At 40.4% G+C, this 22,640-nt stretch overlaps 1 protein-coding gene across 3 annotated transcripts in view; it reads right to left on the bottom strand.

The window, feature by feature from the left end:
* ccn4b (cellular communication network factor 4b) overlaps nt 1-18,326 on the bottom strand; it is a 65,255-nt gene extending 46,929 nt beyond the window's left edge. For 2 of the 3 annotated variants that reach the window (XM_048530143.2, XM_048530142.2), the window contains exon 1: nt 17,960-18,326. Coding sequence is in view for 2 of the 3 variants with exons in the window: in XM_048530142.2 (XP_048386099.2) it covers nt 17,960-18,007 (48 nt within the window). In the remaining variant the exon portion in view is untranslated. Of the gene's footprint in view, nt 1-17,555; nt 17,654-17,959 lie in introns of those variants that run through there. The other variant, XM_059646173.1, reaches the window with a different exon arrangement.
* Between the last annotated feature and the right edge of the window lie 4,314 nt (nt 18,327-22,640).

Raw genomic sequence — 22,640 nt, 5'->3', positions numbered from 1 at the left:
GGCTACTGTAATGTTCAAAGTGATTACTGAAGAAAAGTGCTTTTTAAAAGTAACTTTATCTTGCCAATGCAACTTCAGTCAATAAATATATTCTTACATGCCAATCTTCGGTCATTTTAGTGTGTTTTCCTGAGTAATTTCACTCAAATATAAATGAATATGTTTGCATAAAAAACTACAGCTTTGATCTCAGGCTCTAGTCAAAGGATTACAACTATTAAGCCAATTCTGCCTTCACTTTATTGTAGTCTAGTGGTTCTCAGTGGTAACACACTGGTATGTAGATGTCAGGTGATGACATTGTACTCTGAAAGATATTGATGGATTATCTTTCTTGTTCCTTTTCTGCCTAATCTAAGTTTTCTGCAGTCCTTTCTCACAACTAATGTTCCTTCCCTATATTCCTCAATGAATACAGAATTCCACAGGTTAACTACTCTGAGTGAAAAAGGCTTTCCTCACATCAGACTAAAATGGTCTACCCCATATCCTGAAATTGTGTCCTCTTAATCTCATTGCCCATCCAAGGGAAGCATTCTCTTTGCATCTGGTGTGTCCAGCCTGTTAGGCCCTTACATGTTCAATCAGGCTCCCTCTCATCCTTCTAAACTCTGGTGAGTACAAGGCTAGTCAAACCAATCTCTCCTCAGGATGGGAGAGATAATGGGAACTGCACATGCTGGAGAAACCAAGATAACAAAGTGTGGGGCTGGATGAACACAGCTGGCTAAGCAGCATCTTAGGATGGCCTCGTCAACTCCTGTATCAACTTGGTAAACCTTTGCTGCACTCAGTCTATGGCAAGTATAGCCTTTCTTATGTAAGGTGATCAAAACTGCACAAATTACTCCAGTATAGACTCACTAAAACCGTATATAACCGTAGTAAGACATATCTATTTCTGAATTCAAGTCCTTTTGTAAAGGAGGCCAATACACTATTTGTCTTTCGAATCTTTTGCTGCACCTGCCAGTCTATTTTCACTGACTGATGTACCAAGACACACAGATTCTTTTGTGTATTCACACTTCTAAATATATCGCCATTCAAATAATATTCCCCCTTTCATTTTCACACCGAACTAGGCAATTTCACATTGCACTGCATGTATTTGCTCAACTTGTCAAAATCACCTTGAAGCCTCCTTTTAACTCACAATCCTGTCCATTTAGTGTCATAGATAAACATCAAACTTAGAAATCTTGCATTCAATTCCCTCATCCAGCTCACATATATAACATGAATAGTTGGGCCCAAACACTAATCCTTCTGGTACCCCACTAGTCACTGCCTGCTACTCAGAAAAAAACAATTTCTGCTTCCTGCCTGTCAATAAATTCTCAGTTCATGCCAATGTATTACCTGTTAACCAAAATGCTTTAACTTTGTCCACTCATCTCTCATGGCAAACATCATCAAAAGCCTCCTGAAAATCTGAATACATCACATCCACTGGTTCTCCCACATCTATTCTCCAAGTCACATCGTCAGAAAATTCCATTGGATTTATAATGCATGAAGTGCCTTACATGAATGTACTGAATGTTATCATGCAATAAGCTGCATTTGTTAACACAAAAGCCTCTACTTATTAAAATTCATTGGTGGTTGATCTTCTGTGTCTGTAAACCAGATCCCTAGGCCCAATGAATGGAAATATAATTGGTGACAGAATCCATTTACCCACAGATATCACACATGCTGGGGTCTGAGAAAATGAAATCAAAGTATGTTCTAAATGATGAGAGCTATAGAGTATGTAATGTATTGGCAAATCTTAATGGAATGCTGGCTGTGAAGTATTTCAAACATGTGGTCTTTCATTGTGTTTAATTTACAAATTGGCATTAATGAGAGGCCCCACTATCCTGAACAGAAGACACAGAAATTAGACGTACAAACACGCCCGCAGTACAAGCAATTGCTATTTGTCATGATGTTGGTGATCTAGTATTAACAGGCGACAAAATTGGCACAGTTGAAATTAAAAAGGAGGCACCATTTTTTGAAAGCATATGATACAATATATCCAATCTTTTATGAGGCTTTACATGGGTCTCCTGTACAAATTGTTCTGTAACCAAATGATTATCTTCTGCTACCTCTTGATTTTCATTCACTTCTGATCAATTCCTCCAAAATCAAGACAAACTGTAGGAAAAGTTAGACAGCAGGATGTACACAGCCCTGACAATTCCTTCCATTTGGTAATAAAAAAAACCCTTAACTGTCAATTGAAGAAAGACTGCAGGACGTTGCAGAACAAAGGGCTCCTCATCCACAATACAACAAAAAGTTAGCATCCACATTTAGTGAGGGATAGTAAAGACAACTGGAACTGTTGAAAGGGAATGGAGTATAAAAGTTTTGTCTAAACTACACTAGTCAGGCCACAGCTGGACTGTTTTGAACTGTTTTGGGCCCCTAAATAAGAAAAGATACACCGCCATTGGAGGCATTCCAGAGATCATTCATTAGGATGATGTGGAAGGACTGTTGTATGGGAAGAGATTAAATTGAATGGGCCTGTACATATTCGAGTACAGAAGAATGAGAGATGACCTTTTTGCAACATATAAAATTATCGCGGGACTTGATAGGATAAATGCAGAAAGGTTGCTTCCCCTTGCGGGACAGTCTAGAACCAGACAACATAACTTCAGAATAAGAGGGTCGCACATTCAAGAGAGACGAAGAGGAATTTGTTATCTCAGAGGGCTGTGAATCTGTCAAACTCGCTGCTGAGGCTGAGTTGTTAAGGATATTGGAGGATGAGAGAGAGATTTTTAATCTATAAAGGAATCAAAGGTTATGGGATAAAGCAGGAAACTGGAGTTGAGCATTATAAGATCAGACACAATCCAACTGAATTGCCGAGAAGGCTTGTTGAGTTGAATGGCCTACTTCTGCCCATACTAGTTATGTCCAGTGGTGCTGAGGTTATTTATAATTCACACAGTCTAAGAGCTGTCAGAAATCAATCACTTTCCAGCAATCATCCCTGAGGCCTGCAGTGTGAAAACTCTGCCCTACTGTCACCGCTTCGCTTTATGGAGGCTGGTGAAAATAGGTTCATGGTGACTTTGGAAGAACATCTGGAATGAATGGTGCATCTTTGGTCAGGAAAGAGGTGCTGGTACAGCAAGAAAGGTGCGCCCAAACTGAAATGAACTTTGAGTGCAGCTTAAGCAGTCTGCTGCCACCAAATGACAAATAAAGGATAGCTACTTGGCATTAAGGTTGTTTGAGCTTACAAAAACATCAGAAATTATCGGAAAATATAATGGAGTGCCAATTTCAGAAAAAGAATTCAAATACTCATCCATCATTCTTAGCTCTTTAATTCTAGCCCTGTGGTCTGTTTAGTTCAGTTGGCTGGATGGCTAATGTGTGCAGTTCCAAAGATTCAGGCTTGATTCCTGTTTCAGTCCTAGGCACCCAGTCCCATCCACAAAGAAAAAATCTTTCCATTTTTCTGTGGTTCAGTAAGTAATCATCAAGGGCCTGCTTTCAGGTGAGAACGCAAGATGACTTATTCTAGAAACAGAAACCAAAAGTACGAGTAACACCTATCTGTGGAATGATAACTACCACTGAGCATTTCCAGCACTTTTTGATTTAACTTCAGGTTTCCTTTGCTTTTAATTGAAAAGCAATAATGACCCCACTTGTTGGCATCACCAGCAGAGGGCGATGTTGGCCAGTGGCTGAAAGGGATCCAAGCTGCGAGAATTTCAGTTGGATATGGAACTGTATTATTTATCTGTTCACCAATTTAATGTTAACATAAAGTGGGTAATAGTACGTTCAGTGCAAAATATAATTTCACTAAAGAGAACAAATAAATGGGCCTATCTCTGTAACAATTAACAATTACTTGTTACATTAACACCTGTAAATCAGAATAAGTTCATGATTTTTTTGAAAAGTAATCCAAAACGATATTGCAAATGAAATAACAAAGATGGGGAAATGACCACCCTCAGCATCAAACAGTACATGACCAAGTGCAGCATCAAAGACGTCAGATAAAATTGAAGTCAATCAGAATTGGGAAAAAAAACTCTTCACTATTTGGAGTCGTATCCAATCCAAAGGAAGGTGGTTGTAACTTTTTGGAGGCAGGTCATCTCAGTGCAAGTCATCTCTGCAGGATTTCCTTAGGGTGTAAGTAGCTGAGCATTTGTTAGGCTGGCTTCTCTGCTGGCCTTTAGGGAAGGTGTAAATGCCGTTGTTCTGTCACGGCTGAGCAGCAATCAACAGAGAGGTAATGAGGTTGGTATGGCATTTACTTTCACAAAGATTTAACTAAACTTTGGCACATATTTGGAACTAGGGAAATTGATTGTGAAGCTGTTCAAGCAGCTTGAGAGATTGTTTCATGCAACATCATTTTCAGGGGCAGTCAGTAAGTGAGTGAACATATGCCACTAAAAACATATCTGAGGTCAACCGAACCCTAACAAAGAAGACTGGTGTAATTCCAAACAGATAACACATCTGACTGAAATAATACAAGAGAGAAGTTGAACATAAAGATTTTTTTTATTTATTCATTCACGGGATCTGGCCAGTATTTATTGCCTTTGAGAAGGTGGTGATGAGCTGCCTTCTTGAACTGCTGCAGTCCACGTGCTGTAGGTAGGGGTTCCAGGATTTTGATCCAGCAACAGTGAAGGAATAGTGATATGTTTCCAAGTCAGGAAGATGAATGGCTTGGAAGGGAGCTTGCAGGTGATGGTGTTCCCATGCACCAACAGCCCCTGTCTTTCTAGATGGTAGTGGTCTGGGTTGGGCTTGTGCTGTCTTAGGAATCTCAGTGAAATTCTCCTTCTTGTTGAAATGTCTTATCAACGACGATGAGACCAGATGCTACTGAGTGCTTGATAACAAAGTGTGGAGCTGGATGAACACAGCAGGCCAAGCAGCATCTTAGGAGCACAAAAGCTGACGTTTCGGGCCTAGACTTATGCGCCCCAGTAAATGGACTATTCTGAAATAAATCTGATTTTATATTCATATTATGGCATGATAAAGCATGAGATTGCACTGAGGGTTGAACTCTGTGATTGGAAATGATTGTCAAGTGTGATCCAAAGAAGGATCACTGCACTCAAAACATTTACTTTGTTTTCTAATTCCACAGGTGCTCCCAGACCCGCTGAGATTCCCAACCATTTTCTGCTTTTATGCCAAGTGAGTCTTTCAGGAATTGCGTTCTCAAATTAAAAATTCCCTTTCATCACTGTGAGTACAACGTGACATTAGAAGTCTAGCTTAGAGAAATGGTTGTGGGAAGCCTAAAGAATAATGAAACCTAAGCCAGGTTTTTGAATAAAGATAATAAGCTTACTATGAGGCCACAGCCAAGGAAGTAACAGAAAGAAATAGTTACAAATGGCAAAGAAGTCCTTTTCCAGAATCTAAAAGAAACATTTACCAGATTTCAGCAAGAACCAGGCTACGGCAGGCAAGATCACAATCTCAACCTGAAACTTAGATCTTGCCACTGCCATGGTATTCAAAGAATCGTAAATCTTCAGATTTTTCTATCTCAGCTGGCTCTGGAAGTTCACTCTTTAGGCATTTTTAAAGCAGAGACTGAAATTTTTGATTACCACCGGCATAGAGGATTATGACGATAGTGTGCGGATTGATGAGAGCAGAGTGTGGTGGTTGTGATCAGTATGACCTTCAGTAAGGAGTTTGATAGGTTCCCAACCGGTTAGCAAGGTTGGTCGCATGGAATAGATGGAGAACTAGCCATTTGGAGACAGGACTGGCTGGAAGGTAGAAGACAGAGGGTGGTGGTGGAGCACTGCTTTTCAGACTAGAGGCTTGTGACCAACGGTGTGCCACAAGGATCGGTTCTGGGTCCACTTTTTTCATCATTTATGTAAAAGATTTGGATGTGAACATGGGACCTATGGTTAGTAAGTTTGCTGATGATGCCAAAATTGGATTTGTAGTGGACTGTGAAAAAGGCTACCTCAGAGTACAACAGGATCTTGATCTGATGGGCCATTGGGCCGAGGAGTGGCAGATGGAGTTTAGTTTAGATAAATGTAAGGTGCTACATTTGGAAAGGCAAATCAGGGCAGGACTTACACACTTAACTGGAAGGCCCTGGGGAATGTTGCTGAACAAACAGACCTTGGAGTGCATAGTTCCTTGAAAATGGAGTGCCAGGTAGACAAGAGAGTGAATAAGGCATTTGGCATGCTTGCCTTTATTGTATTCTGGGGAATTACGTAGATTAAAACATTTTACGTTTTATTTTAATTTGAGAGGAAGTGTAATTTGTTGTAATTGCCTACAACCAGCTGGATGACTTGATAGCATTCAGCCTTGGGCTGATAAATGGCAAGTATTATTTACTCCACATTATTGCCAGGTAATTACTATACCCAATAAGAGACAATCTAAATGCAATTATTTATTATGACAGGTGTTGAACATAAAAGGAAGGAGATTACACTTCAGTTATACAGAGCTTTGGTGAGATCATATCTCAAATACTGTATGCAGTTTTAGTCTCCTTCATAAAAAATGTGACTGCATTGGAGGCAATTCAGAGAACATTCACTAGGTTGATCATGAAATTAGTGGATTGACTTATGCAGAAAAATTGGAAAGGCTGAGTGTGTTTCTAATGGAGTTTAAAAGAGTGATGGATAACTTGATTCAAATGTTTTAGAGGGTCTTGGCAAGATGGAATTGGAAAAGATGTTTCCTCTGTTTTCAAATTAGTGGTTCACCCTTTTGTGATGGATAAGAAGAATATTTTTCTCTGAAAGTTGTTCAACTTTAAAAATCTGTCTCAGAAGGTGTTTGAAGTAAGGTCACTGAATATTTTTAAGACAAAGGTGAATAGATTCTCATTAGATGAAGGGATCAAAGTCTTTGTGGGTGAATGAAAATGTTGAATCAAGAACTCAAATATATCAGCCATGGTCTTATTGAATGCTGAAACAGGCTAGAGGTGTTGAATGGCCTACTTTTGCTCCTGGTTTAGATGTTCATAATTAAACATCTCTCCTTGGCATTCAGTTCACATCAGCGTTCCAGCTAAATTGTTTTCCTTCTGTGCAGAGGTCCATGTACAACAATGACTTTTGGAACTTGAAATAAATGCTGCTAAAAGGTTACCACTGACCAGAAACAGAAGTGGAAACAGCAACAGAAATACTTTAGTTACAAGTGCAGATCAGATGTTGGGATTTCAGAGGTGACTAACACACCTGAGTCCCCAAAGTTCATCCATCATCTACAAGGCATGAGTCAGGACTGTAACTGAACAGACCCCACTTCCTGCATGAGTGCTCCTCTAACAAAACTCAAGTTCAAAACCATTCAAAGCAAAGTAACCTATTAGAGTGACAGTCCATCCACCACCTTCAAAATTCATTCCCTCCACCACAGATGCACAGTGGCAACAGTATGTATTGCATACAGACAACATGCTCTGAAAAATTTGCTAAGGTCCCTTTATCAGCACCTTCCGATAATGTAGGATCTCTAACACTTACAAAGACAAGGGCAGCAGATACATGGGAGCACCAACACCAGCTATTTCTTCACTTCCAAGCCACACACCATACTTAATTGGAACAAACTGTTGTTCCTTCAGTAACTATAATCACTGTTCCTTCACTTTTGTTCATTCAAAATCCTGAAACTCCTTTCCTAACCGCACTCTAGATGTTCCTTTACCCCAAGGCGTGCAGCACTTTGAGCAGAAAGCTCACTACCACCTTCTCAAGGGTAATTAGATTTAAGTCACACTTGCTGATCTAGCCAATAACACCTCTATTCCATAAAAGATTTCAAAAAAGCACATTGCATATTTCTTTTTGAACGTTGTGAATCTGAAGGCCAGAAACAGTTCAGGTAAGATCCAGCACCAAAGGAGCAGTGAGGCAACAGTATCGACACACTTCCAACTGTGAAAACAAAGCTGTGGGCGTTTGATACACCTTCACTTTGAGAACTTTTAATAACATGTTAAGATGTTGTAAAAAATTGTATTCTGCCTTCCTTGAAGCACCTTCCCTCGGTTTGATTTCAGTTAAACCAAGACTGAAAAAAATGTATGCGGCCCTTGTAGCCCACAGGCCCCAGACCCAGGAAATTAGGAATTGAAGATGTAAAAGTACAAAGTCTGCAGATGCTGCCGGGCCGGCTGAGCTTTTCCAGCAATTTCTGTTTTTGTTGTTGTTGTTGGAAATCAGTGTGTTCAGACTTTACTCGAATTTATGATTTAAGCCACAACTGCACATGGTAGGGAGGATTAATAGTTCTTGCCCATTATTCTAATTGAAGGAAACATTAATTAATACTTTGTGTATAGCCCAAGGCTCTGTACACAGTAATAAGTATGAACATCTTTTCAGTGCATAATTTAAAGGATGTAATGCATATCAGAATGCAGGAGTATCTTCAGGATAATGGTCTGACCGAGGGTATCTAAGTGAAATGTTTTGGTACGGTATTCAAATTAAATGAGAATATCCAACAGGACAATTATATTCCTCTTAATTCAAAGAACAAAGTTAATCTCCTGCCTTTGTGTAGGTCTTAAACTGCGAGACTTCTGATCCTTGCTGTTCCTGGCACAAGTTCCAATACCAGTAATCCAAGGACAATTCTCTAAATGGTGTCAAAGTGCAATGTCGTGGTTCCAGTTCATCATTGGTTTTATAGTTGGGAGCCACTTGATTACCAAACTATATGGAATGCTGGAATTGCACCATTGTTTGAAGAGCATTCCCAATTCAGGATATTTTTCCAAGAAAGCTTTCATTACAAACAAAGCTGTCTGATCAGCACTACACCCATTATCTTAAGCATTTACTCCCTCCACCACTAACATCCAGTGTGTCCATTCTAGAATCTGCACTTACTGCATTAACTCACCAAGGGTCCTCCAACAGCACCTTCCAAACCTGCAATCTCATGCAGCAGAAAAGCAAGGGGAGAAGATGCATGGAGGACGACCACACACAAGTTCCCCGTCAGGTCACACACCATTCTCAAAGGGAACCATACCGTTATTGCTTCAACATTGCTGAGTCAAAATCCAGGAACTCACTTCTAACAGGACAATGGTATATCTACATACTTCACCAATTCAAGAAGGCAGCTCAATATCAGCACTTAAAAGGCAATTAGGGATAGAGAACAATTGTTGGCCCAGCAAATACATGCCAGGAATTTTTTTTAAAAAATGGATGTAGCTGTCATTTTTCCTATCTGCATAATACTGCTGTTATCAAATGAATGATAAGATGTAACATTGTCCCAATGACTCAACTCTTTAGGATTGAAAAGACACTGATCTTTCAGCATGCAGTTTTTCATGTCTAATATTACAGATTATGCGATGTCATAATGTTAAGGAAAGCAGATTGCAGCTTAGAATAAATTCTCATTGCACCAGGAGACCCAAATGTGGACAAGGTCTGGTCATCCATATTTCTATCATTTGCAGGTTGCAGCTCCTATAAAAATACTGCAGTTTTTAAAATAAAAACAAGCTGAAATCATGGGCAAAGCTGGCATGTTGCCTATGCTTAATGACTCCTCTCTGTGAGGCCTCCAGTACAATGTTTTCTCTCTCCCATAAAACAGATTCCTGCTTTAATGAAGGATCATACTCAAAAAAAATTGTTGATTTCTGATCTCTATAAGCCTATTCTGTGCTTTTAATATTTTCTACTTTTTGCTTCAATGCTCATGCAAATAGTGCTCACAAGTTCTCTCCTTTTGCATTCTAGTCTAACAAAACATTGACGTTCTTTATTTCATTTGTGATTGTCAATCCATACAGATGTCTCCCTTCGTCTTTCTCTGCTTGTCCCTATCTTTTTCTTGTCTTCTTGCCTTCCTTTAAAATTAGTCAGAATGTGTTACCTCATGTTCATGAAGTGCATTTGATCAGCTTTCCATCAGTACACAATGTTGACGTCTAGATCAGATTTTAGCCTGGGTCACTTTTCATGAGCTCTGATTTGATGGCTGAAGCCTGATGCACTGTGTCTCCTTTAGTGACCTCTGGTAAGACTCTCTAATCTTTGGGAACAGTCACTTCTCATGCATTGTAATGCAGCCACCTACCCTTTATACTGCATTTTCTCATCTCCTGAAACACAGATTATTGTGACATTACCCATTCTGCAAGATTCTAGTTAGGGATGAGATCAAAAGTACTTGTGTTTGAATGAAAAAGACAGATATGAAGAACTTTCAGCACACATCCAACAGAAAGGAAATACAAATGAGCTGGTTTAAGTAAATTAATGTACTATCCTCACATATTTGCACAGGGCTTTGGTGAGATTAAAATAACACCATTATCTACTACCTTGTATCTTGCTTTTGAGATTTGAAATATTGTAGAATTACAACTGGTAGGATTTTGAATAAAGTTATTAGAAGGATAGAAACCAAAAGAACTGCAGATGTTGTAAATCAGGAACAAAAACAAAGTTGCTGGAAAAGCTCACAAGGTCTTAAGGGTCACTGGACCCGAAACAAACTCTGATTTTTTCTTCACATTATTAGAAGGATGTTTGTGTGCTTAGACACAGATGATTTAGAGGGGAAGTGTGTGTAGACAAAGCAAGGACAAATGGAAACCTCAGTTTTCTTTCTGGTGGCTTTAAATACAAAAAAGAGAAAATTTGGAATTGTAAACGATCTTACGCTACAAGAGAGTATTATATACATTTAAGCATTCCATAATGGAAAGATATCAAAGCTTTAGGAAAACTGTAAGATGGATTCACTAAATATATGAGTTCCAATTATAAAGACAGATGGAAAATTAATTTATTTTCATTAGATCAGTGAAGATTAGGTGACCTGATGGAAGTTTTCAACAGTAAGCTTTATGATAAAACAAACAATGGTAGGTTTGTCTTTCATTGTCAGTGATGAGAGAATGCAAATAATTTTCTTAGATTTTCAGTGTTAGTGATGGTAAAGCTGTTAGTGTTGCCATCAATAATCCACCAAAACTGAAATGAGCTTTGGGAGCCTGCACATGCTCAGAACCATTTGGCAATGTGGGCATTGCTGTCAGCGATTCTGCACTTCTCTACAGGGTGTGCTGTTGAAACTCCTTTCAGGCTTCAATGAATGGGAAATTTGTGAAGAGACAGCCACTTTCACTTCTATGTTGTTAATCTCACTGGTTAACTGAGGATTGGCAACAAATGCTGGCCGGCCAGCGCTGCCCACATCCTGTGGATGAGTAAATGAAAGTAGGCCTTCCAGGCCCTCAGTCTGTTGCATCATCCTGTCAAGTCGTGGCCAGTATGTACTTGTGTACGATAAGATGGTAGTAATATTGATGACAATGGATCTTAGACATCAGAAGCCATGTGCTAGAGTTTGTAGAGAGAAGGAACATTCCTAACCACAGGAGTTGTGCTAGCTTACAACATAGTTTGAATTATAATAAAACTGAAGGTGTAGTTAGAGTCAGACTATCATAACGCTCAAGTAGAGAAAATCTTCTCCGTATGTATATTAGGACGCAGATTACCAAGGTGGGATTCAGAAGGGATATCAAACCACAAGCTGCTTCAATTCTATTTATTTGCGTCCAATTTATTCTCTTTCCTTATAAAAAAAGTCTCAAGGTATCTGCCACGAAAGCTGCTAAACTTGCTCAGAAAGGGAAAACAAGGGTTACCAATCATTTCCATTTTTGATCATATTCCAATGTAAGTTCCAAAGGAAGGCAAAGGCAGATACATCTGAAATTCTCAACTTTTCATTTCCCAGAAGGAAAGACCATTGACATTCGCTATCTGGGTTACCAGAGGACTCACACTGTCAGGAGCTATTGAGAATGGACATGGGTATTCCTTTGAAACAGAGGGAATCACAACAGCTGCTGTGGATAGGATGTATATAATAGAAACAAATACGAACTCCAAGTGGGTGGGCTCAATGATGAAATAACTGTTGTTGATCTTGATCTAACTGTGGATATTTCAGGAATGTATTATTGTCAGCTGTAGGACCAAACATCAACCCTGTCTTCAGGAGATGAGTGGGATAAAAGAGAAATTAATGAAGAGTCAAATGCTTCCATGTCTTTTTTTTTATCTTTGAAACTATCTCAATAAATTTCCACTAATTCCCAATGAATGACCATGGTTTTAATATCAGCAACTCCACCATCAACCAGCCATGAATTTACATCCCGTGAGTACATGCTTTATCTAATCTCATACACTTACACCACTGTAATCCCTTTAATAATTTATCACTGCTTTCCTTGAGGAAATGTTATTATTCTTCTCTAGAGCAGTTGGGGTTATAACCCAGGTGTCCTGGCTCCGAGGTAGGGATGTTACTGCAGTGTCACCAGAGCCCTCAGTCTTGCCATCATTAAATATTTACTGTGTACTGGGTGTAGCTAATCCCTGCCTGATATCAACTAAACCAAGGCACAAATCAGGAGTGTGATGCAATACTCTCCGCTTGTCTGGATGACTACACGTCCAACAATTATCATGTGGGACAAAGTGGCCTGCTCAATCAGCAGCAAGCCAACAAACTTAACATTCACTCTATTCACCACTGATGCACAGTGCAGCAGTTTGCTTTACATGTAAGCTGTAGCAAATCATCAATGTTCATTCGATGCTCCTTCCAAATCTGCAGCCTCTACAATCTAGAAAGACAATGGCAACAGATGCATGGGAACACCCTTAGCTGCAAGTTCCCTCCCAAGACACACCCCACCCTGACTTGGAACTGCATCAATATTCATTCATTGTTGCTGGATCAAAATCCTGGAACCTCCTCGCTGACAGCAGTGTTGGTGAACCTACATCTGATGCATTGCAACAGTTCAAGTAGGCAGCTCACGACCAACTTCTCAAGGATGTTTAGAACTTGGCAATAAACTCTGGCCTTACTGGCGATACCAACATCCCGTGAAAGAATAAAGCTATCATTCACAGTTGAGCAGTTGAAGAGAGAAGGAACATTATGGTCTGTGTTATAATGTAAACGAATCATTTTGCAGAAGTGTAATAGAGTCAAGATTCTAGAGATGGGCAATAAATATTGGCCTTGCCAATGACCAACACATCCTGAGAAAAAGTAAAAAGTACAGCAGGAGTCTCACTGCAGGAAGCTTCCTTCAGTAAATATAACACAAGCATAATAAATATTGCAGTGTGCAATCCCAGAATTCACTCTAGTTCAGAATGTTGAAATAAACAATAACTAAAACAGACGTTGCTGGAAAAGCTCAGCAGGTTAATGCTTCGGGTCTAGTTACTGTTCCTCAGAATGGAGGAAGAGTCACCAGACCCGAAACATTAACTCTAACTTCTCTCCATTGATGCTGCCAGACCTGCTGAGCTTTTCCAGCAACTCCTGTTTTTGTTTCTGACTGACAGAATCCACAGTTCTTTCATTTCTAAAAAAAACACAATGTTGCAGCGATATAACATAGGTCTTCGTTAATTATTGCTCAAGGTGATTGAGACCTTTAGACTCAAAATCTTCACTGACATGATTTTATTTTGATTTTCATAGCCCCACCACCAAATCACCCAAATGAACAGCTGACAACATTTTCTTGCATCAAAGTGAGCTAACTTGTGCTATTAGTTTGAATCGAAACCGCAATTCTAAACTTTAAATCAGATACTAATATCTGATAGAAGCTTAAATGAGTTCACATTTGATGTTTTCACTTATTTTTTGCCCTAAATTGAATCCCAGTTGCAAATATGCTCTGAAGGCATATTTTCTTTCAGAAAATCTCATTCATTAATTGGGTAGGTCTCAATGATTACATCTGAACTATGTCAGACCCCCTGGGCCAAGCTTTCACACTGATACTATGTGTGAGGAAAGGGAACTATCTAATTGTATTGATAGATCTACATCTAAAAACACAAAGATTCACAGAAAATTGTCATCTTTATTGGTCAGTGACTATAGGACTTGGAATGTCATGTTGCAGCTGTACAGGACATTGGTTAGACCACTTTCAGAACACTGTGTTCAATTCTGGTCTCCCTGCTAAAGGAAAGCTGTTGTGAAACTTGAATGACAAGGATATTGCCAAGGTTGCAGGGTTTGAGCTATAGGGAGAGGCTGAATAGGCTGGGGATATTTTGCCGAAGTGTCAGAGGCTTATAGAAGTTTATAAAATCATGAGGGGTGTGGACAGGGTGAATGGTCAAGGTCTTTCCCCCAGGGTAGGGGAGTCTAAAACTAGACAGCATAGGTTCAAGGTAAAAGGGGAAACGACTGAAAAGGATCTAAGGGGCCACTTTTTCATGCAGAGGGTGATGCATCTATGGAGTGAACTGCCAGAAGTGGGGGAGGCTGGTACAGTTACAACATTTAAAAGGCATCTGGATGGGTATATGAATAGGAAAGGTTTTAGAGGGATATGGGCCAAATGCTGGCAAACGGAACTAAATTAATTTAGGATATCTGGTCGGTATGGGCGAGTTGGACTGAAGGGTCTATTTCTGTGTTGTACAGCTCTATGACCACTTTAAAGACGGTTTCAATCTAGAAACTGTATACCATCTGATTGAAATAGTGGACAAGTTTCCTTTCCTTCTGGACATATAATTCGATAGCTAATTTAAAACAAAACATACGCCTTCCAAACCCAGGATGAGTATCATCTGGAAAGACAAGAACAGTAGATAAATGGGAATGTCAACACCTGCAAATTCCCGTCAAAGACACTTACCATCCTAACTTGGAAGTAAATCACCATTCCTCCAATATTGCTGGGTCAAAATTTGGAATTCCCTCTCTAGTGGTATTGTCGATTTATTCACAGCATGTGGACTGCTGTGGTTCAAGAAAACAGCTCACCACCACTTTCTGAAGGGCAACTAGAGATGGGCAATAAATGCTGACCCAGTCAGTGATGCCCACATCCCAAGAGTGAATAAAAAGCTATGTGACTGGCTTAATATAAACTCTGAGCCAAAATGTCTTCAATTCATGTTGAAGAGCTATATTGAAATTGCCCTTAATTTTCTTTGGAATCTTTATGAAAAAAGGGTCACAGTGTAAAAGTAATGGTTGCATTTGGACAGAATCAGTTGTACGAATGGTACACTCTATAAACTGAGAAATATCATGGCCAGCTGGATGCAGTTTACAGCAGTTATTTCTTCTAATATAGTAAAAGCTTTCCAGTGAAGCTTATTTTTCATTGCGCATAAACATTGCACTCTTCGAAAATCTTTCTCTCCCATTAAGATGCAACTTACAACCCATCCATTTCATCATCTGGCTTAATGTCTCATTCTTCACCTGGCTTTCAATTTTGGTTTGTTTTAAACAATCCCGTGAAACTCCACAGGCTGACCCAATACCTCAAAGATATTATATTCCAGCATATTGTTGTACTAACTCAGGAACGTAGTTTCCATCTGGCAGTGCAAAGGTAAATCCATTCATGTAAACTCATTTGTGGGCTACTTTCACCAAATTGCTAACGAATTTACAATGACTGCACTGAACAACTCATATGGGATGGAGGTGAGGTTTTTTCGCTCTGGCAGACAGGGACTCAGAGGTCAACTCTTCATGCTTTTTATTGTTTTTAGCCTGATACACTCCAGCTTCTTTTTGTGGGTTTCTAATCCTGCCACTGGAAGGAAGGATCTGGATTTAGCCATGTAAACATGAAGAGCCGATTCACTGGCAGGCATATTTGAGAATCCAGCCTTAATAAACGTTAGAATAAAAATAGCAAATGAAAATATTTTGATGCTGGGATACCAAAACAAATTAAAGTGCTTGGTGAGATCTGATAGATAGCTATTTATTCTCTCCACACCCATATTGCTAAGCTCCTTCTCAAAACTATCCAGTAGAATACATCCAACGTGGCGCAACGTCACATCTGATAATATTTGTGATCCATCTTTGCTTGTTTTGCAATATTAAAGGATGCTATAAAAATGCAAGTTACTATTGTAACTTGCATTTTAAGAAGCAACTCTAATGATATCCTAGGTAACATAAAAATCTTGCACTGCAGACACTACAGCACTACGACAAGCAATAACCCGCCTCGGCAGTTACTTTGGAAAATCATGATCCTTCATAATGTTAATAACCACTATTGTTTCTCCAATAGGGACATAAGATCACATTGCCTGCAGTTAGCAGCGAAAGTAACAGCTCCCTCAATCTTTGTTGATCTTTTCGGTTTAGACCAACTGAGAAAAAGCCCAGGCAAAGAAAATTCATTCACATATGATATATTTGCTACAAACATGGCTTTGTCATACTGTTCACAGAAGGTCGTGTCCAAAGATGAAGTGTTTTAACCACTCTGAAGGGAGCCCTTGCAAGAGAAAATGAGAGCCCTTCTGACTTCTGGGTTTGCTTCAGCAGGATAGACTTGTCAAGTGGGTATGGGTGGCTTCTTCCCTATTGAATGGATCATAGAAGCCCATGAAATCCCTCCCTTACATAGGGCTAGATACTTAGATAGGTTTCAAGGTGGTCATGATCGTATGCGACAAGTTATATTGCAGCTTGTCATACTGTTAGGGCATATTTTTCTGGACTTCATGTTTATGATGCGTTTGGTCAATGTTGGCTTAAGTGGGCCCCAAGAAAGCAATTATTTTGTAGAGCCTCTGACTCACCCGCCGCCCAAAAGGCTGTGTCCTTCTTACATTGTTTCATTCACTGCAGTTACCAGTAGCAGCACCGCACAGTGAGCTAAAGTAAACTCTGCAAAACTCCACGAGAGGTATAGCGTTTGCGGAAGTTCTTTTTTAGGACCCAGAATCTTTTTTTGAAAAAAAAGCCATCTGTTTTGGGGAGTGTTTGGGAGGCATTTTATCGTACATAAAGCGTGTATAGCTCTAAGCAACATCAATGGCAGGAAAGAACAGACGCAAAAGCTCTGGTTTCTCCCAATCAAAGTTTTTTTTCTAGATGTGCTTTTTTCTCCCTCAAAGATCCCTTTGAAATATTCGGGCCCCGCATTGTCAAGATTAAATTCATCTGCACAGCATGGAGAGTACATATCATGTATTTACCCTGGCACCTTCCTTGTACTGTCGTTTCCTGCCTTGGAATCTTCCACAAAGTTTAAGTCTCGACTGTAGCACGACAAATTGAGGCATTAAATCATTTCCACTAAAACACCGGGAATGTCGCTTCAAGCTTCAGCGAGTCAGTTGGTGCACAGCTGTGACTGCCAGGACTCGCTCCCCGAAATCTTTACAGATGTTTCCAAGACACTTGTTCTGCGATTCCCCCACCTCTCCACCCCCAGCCCTCTTTCCCACTGCTCTCCCACATAAACAAGGAATTCAAACACTCTTTCAATGACTACATCTGAAAACAAAGTGAGGAAATCTAATTGTCATTCATGAATGTTCCTGATTGAAGGGTTTCTTCTGCCAAAACAATTTCGCCACGTGTTTGGAGGAATTGATGTGTTTCTCCAGACAGCCCATTCTCATTCAGTTACTTCCCCAACCTTCAGCCGGTGGAATCTAGCGGTGCAGTGGTAGCGGCCTTACCTTTAAGCTACGACTCCAACATGTGGGTTCAACTCCCACATGCTCTAGAGACATGTAATAACGTTCTTAGGCTGACTAGTAAAATATCTGTAGATGAGCTACACTTTCTATGCGATACATAATCCTCTGCTACTTACTATTATAAAAGAAATCCTGATTTTCTCACTCTTAGATTTCAAACTCCCTGTTGTTCTCCCCCCCCCAAGAAAACACTCCCCTTAAGGTTTTTCGTCTTGCCACTTTTATTTTCTCTCCTCCTTGTGCTCCTTTCCATAATCCTTTCATCCTCCACCCGCCCCCCCCAACAGAATCCCCGGGCTGACATCCTCTACTTTTCCACTTATCGTTTACTCACAAAAGTGAACCCTTCCACTCGAATTAAGACAAAAAATGCGTCCATGTACCTGGAGAGTTGCGCCTGCCACTAGAATCCAAAGCAGCAGCCGCTTCATTCCTGTATATCGGTTGCAAATTCATTGAATCCTGGAAAGTGCAGGCGCCGGCAGATTCACAAACTCAGGATAGCAATCGTTTGCATCGCTGACCGCGTAGTGTCATGAATGCAGTCCTCCCTGTACCTCTCCCCCTTGCAAATTTAGTCTGTATTAATTCTCATGTGACGTCAGGCTCACTGACGATTATATTTTTCCCCTCATACCACCAACACCAGCCACCCACACCCCAGCTCTCAAAACTTCTCCAATTCTGTCCTCCTCCTGTCACACTCAGTCATTACACCGCAGAACCAGGAGCCCTTAAAGGGATCATACACTCTAACAGTAAAGGGACCGCGCGGTGAGGAAGGGATGGGCTTGGTTTCTAAGTCACCCCCTCCACCTCCTGCCGTCCTCTCCTCATAGGCAGGAGACTCCTTGTCAAAGAATTGAACAACATCCGTCCACACTACGAAACTCTCGGCCGGTGAGGAAAACGAGCCCCACCCCCCGACAAACTCCCTCTCTGCCTTGGCCCAAATTGAATTCAGCAAAATTTCAAACAAAAATGCCCGTGGATCAGCGAAATACACAGAAATAGTTTCTTTCGGGGGGGAGAGAAAAAAAACCGAAGAGATCCGAAACTCAGGACTGAAAATAAATTGTTCACTCCAAAGGGTTAACAGTGTGAAAATCAGAGAATGGACCGAATGGTATGTAGTACACAAACATAATTAATACAGGCTCACTGACATGAACCTAAACCCTGCTACTTGTGTGTTGGGTCATGTTAGCTGTGGCACCCCTCACATAACTTCAGAGAAACAGGTCTGTCTGCCTCAGTCTTGCTGTTCCAATTCTGACCGATGCGATAACTGGGGGGTCGTTAGAGTCTTTCACTGACATTCCCCTCCAACACACAGCTCCCGGCTCCTTGTGGAAGTGGATTCCTGCCGACAGTGTTCCCAGGCGTTTCCAAGTGAGTGCCGGCGGAGCCTTCACTGACCGTGGGCAGCTTCGAGTGGGACGCCAGGTAGAAAGGAAGACAGGGGACAAGGTCTGGGTAAGGGGAGGCTCACATTAAATCGAAAGAAATGACAGGAAAAGTGCAAGCCCAAGCGAGCCTGGAGGATAGGAAAGTGAAGACAAGAGGGTGAGGGATCAAAAAGAAACGATAGAACTGGAAGGGGAAGAGAACGCGGACAGGCGATAAAGAGGAATGGAATGGGAGAAGGGAGAGAGTGTAGGGCCTAACTCTATCCGAAATGGGTCTTATGATGCCTGTCAACTGAGCTGTCTGAACGCTGCACTGTGGAAAGCTACCTAGTCAATCCCGGGGGTTGTAGCAAAACGGTGACTCCGGTGCCAGGGGATCTGCTGCCGGTCAAAGGGTGATGTATCCTCCCACCCTGCCCTTTGCTCCAACTCTTCAAGTTTAAAAAAAATTGAAAAGTAGTTAGTCCTGAGTTAGATGAAACACCATCTCATCATTTCGGGGAAAGCTGTAATTCAGGACTGGTTTAGGGAACATCTCCAAAAAAAATTATTTTTTTATATAAAAAAGAAATAAAACCGAGATCCCTTCCCCTGTCAATTGCCCTTTGGAATCTCTGGGAATGATCAACGGCACAGGATAATGCCTTGAAAATGATATCAATTGTGTTCAAACAAATCCACTGGCACTCCGTTTGGAGACGTTCCCTTGCTTTGCATTGCTGGATCGTTATGAACCCAAGAACTCTCAAATTTAAAGTTTCTTCTTCTACGTTAGTTTTATCAGCAACTGTTTTACATATTTGTGTGAAGCAGGTGTTGCCAGCTAGATCAGCATTTATTGACCATCCCTAATTTTCCCAGAGGGCAATTGACAATTAACCATTCGTTTGGGATCTGGAATCACATGTAGACCATGAGTCACAGGTAAGCAAGGCAGATTTCCTTCAAGGGCATTAGTAAACCAACTGGGATTTCACAACAATTGATACATTACTAGTTCTATTCTCAATTTTTAAAAATTGAATTCAAATATAACCATCTCTGATGGTTGGACCCCTATAACCCATTATCCCATTAACCCATAATCTGGATTTATACACCAATGATATTACTATTACACCACTGCCTCCTTCATAAAAAAACCCCCATCTCTACTTTAGTTTGGCACTCTGGTGCAACGCACCTGCAGCTGGGTCAAAACGTTTTGATGTCGAATCCCATTGGAGATTTAACACAAAGCTGACAGCTACCTTTCCACTGAGCTGTTGGGCTGAGGGAATGCTGCATTATTGGATGAGCTGAATTGGTTGCATGGTTAAACCATGATCCTGTACCTTGCAGATAGTCGTAAATGATCTGATGGAACTCCCTTGAAGAAGACAGCTATTTTGAAGCTGCCTTGTGTCCTAGTCGGTGTTTATACCTCAACCAACACCAAGAAGACAGACTTGTTATTATCACATTGCTGTTTATATGAGCTTGCTGCATTAAAATTAGCAACCACCATATAAGAGTGACAGCAATTACTATTATATTTTATTAGTGATAAAGTTATTTGGGGTGTCCCAAGTTCAATAAAGACACTATAGGAGTACCAGTACATCTTGCATTATGCATCATGGAAAAGTATTCATGAATAATGAATGGAGGATCAAAAATTTTAAAAAGTTTCCCCTGCAGCATATTAGTAAACAGTAGTAATGAGGAGGAAGGTGGAGTTGAAGATTATCAGATTAGACATAATCACATTGCATAGCATAGCAAAGCAAATCAATGGGCTAAATGGCTTACATCTGCTCCTGTGTCTTACATCTTACATCCCATCAAGTAAACACACTGAATTCTAAAGTATAAGACCCGAAAATGTACAAAATACTCAATACTTCAGGTAGTCACTGTGGAGAGAGAACCCTCAATTTTTCACATCCATATCTTTCGTCAGGACAACACTTTTTTTTGTGTTCACATCCAGTGTGAGAGGTGTGTCACTGAGGTGGATAGCAGCCATCATTCAACATCCTTATGGATGTGGGAGAGTGAAAGATCCATCTGCCACTTAGCACTAACCAGCCTATTAACTGGTGTATAAATGTCTGTGAAAGAAGTGATCACATTAGAGTGTGTCAATCTACATCAGCTATCAGTCACAAGTCATACTTCATACTCTTCTTTGAGAAAAGCATGAAATCAACAACCTCTGCTGCTGTCTCAGAAGGTGCGATAATTATTGTTTGCATAACACATCTATCCATTTATGCAAAATGTGTAACTAGTCTGGGTAAAACACATAATCAACTGAAGGCAAGGCACTCTGATTTATCAAACATATAATTGCATCGTATTCTCCATGGTTTATAATATACACTGATTAGTTTCCAAATGAATTGCAAAATACCACTTTGCAGTAATTATATATTATTTATAATTTAGTCAGCAGATCATGTGTGAGTTACAAGGAGTTGCAGCACGCCACACTTTCTGTCACTTATAAAGACAGGAGGAACATCATTGCATAGTTTAGAAACAGCATTTCATATTAAACAAAAGAAAAGTATTGCAGATAGCGAGGTGTAGAGCTGCATGAACACTGCAGGCCAAGCAGCACCAGAGGAGCAGGAGGGCTGACGTTTCGGGCCTAGACCCTCTGATGCTGCTTGGCCTGCTGTGCTCATTAGCTCTACACCTTGTTATCACAGATTCTCCAGCATCGGCAGCTCCTATTATCTCAAAAAACACTGCAGATGTTTCTTGAGTTTCATGGCTAACATTTCGAAGTAGAAACTTGAAACATCTTCCAGTTTTCAGTACTGAGAAAATGAACGATTTTTAATAAAATGATCTGCCTAGTATGAAGACATTACTGCCTGTACCACCATTTATTACTCATCCTAATTGCCCAGGAGAAGTTGGTAGTGAGGTTCCTCTTGAATTGCTGCAGTCTTTTGGAAATAGTGACACACAGAGTATGGTTGAATGGGAAGTTCCATGATTTAAACCAGCAATGATGAAGGAATGGTGATATATTTCCAAGTCATGATGATGAATGAATTTGCAGGTGTCAGCCTTCCCAGGTATCTGCTGCCCTTGTCCTTCCAAACGGTCATGGGTTTGGAATGTGAGAAGAAACCATGGTGAATTTCTACAGTGGCTCTTGTTGATGGCACACACTGATGCTACTGTACATCAGTGAGAGAGGAGTGAATCTTTCTGGACATGGTATCAATCAGTTGGATACCTTTGTCCTATGGTGTCAAGCATCTTGACTATTGTAGTTGGAGCTGAGCTCATCCAGGCAGGTGGGGAGTATTCCATCACATTCCAGACTTGCACCTTGTTGATGGTGGGAAAGCTTTAAGGAGTCAGGAGGTGACTGGGTTCCAAGCCTGTGACCTGCTCTTTTGACACAGTATTTATGTTGCTACTTAAATTCAGATTCTAGTCAGTGGTAATCCCCACGTTGTTGATAGTGGTTATTCAGTGATGGTAATGTCATTGAATGTAAAGTACTAACTATTGGATTATTTCTTGTTGAGAATGGTCATTAGCTGGCATTTGTGTGACATAAATATTACTTGTTATCCCAAGCCAGGAGTTTGTTCAGACTTGCTCCATAGACCCACAGTATCTGGGCAGTTGCAGTTAGTGCAGAACAATG

The sequence above is a fragment of the Stegostoma tigrinum genome, chromosome 5, assembly GCF_030684315.1.
Source record: "Stegostoma tigrinum isolate sSteTig4 chromosome 5, sSteTig4.hap1, whole genome shotgun sequence".
In the NCBI taxonomy this organism is placed as follows: Eukaryota; Metazoa; Chordata; class Chondrichthyes; order Orectolobiformes; family Stegostomatidae; genus Stegostoma; species Stegostoma tigrinum.
Note: the sequence above shows the minus strand (reverse complement) of the source record. Positions and strands in the feature narration are given on the sequence as shown.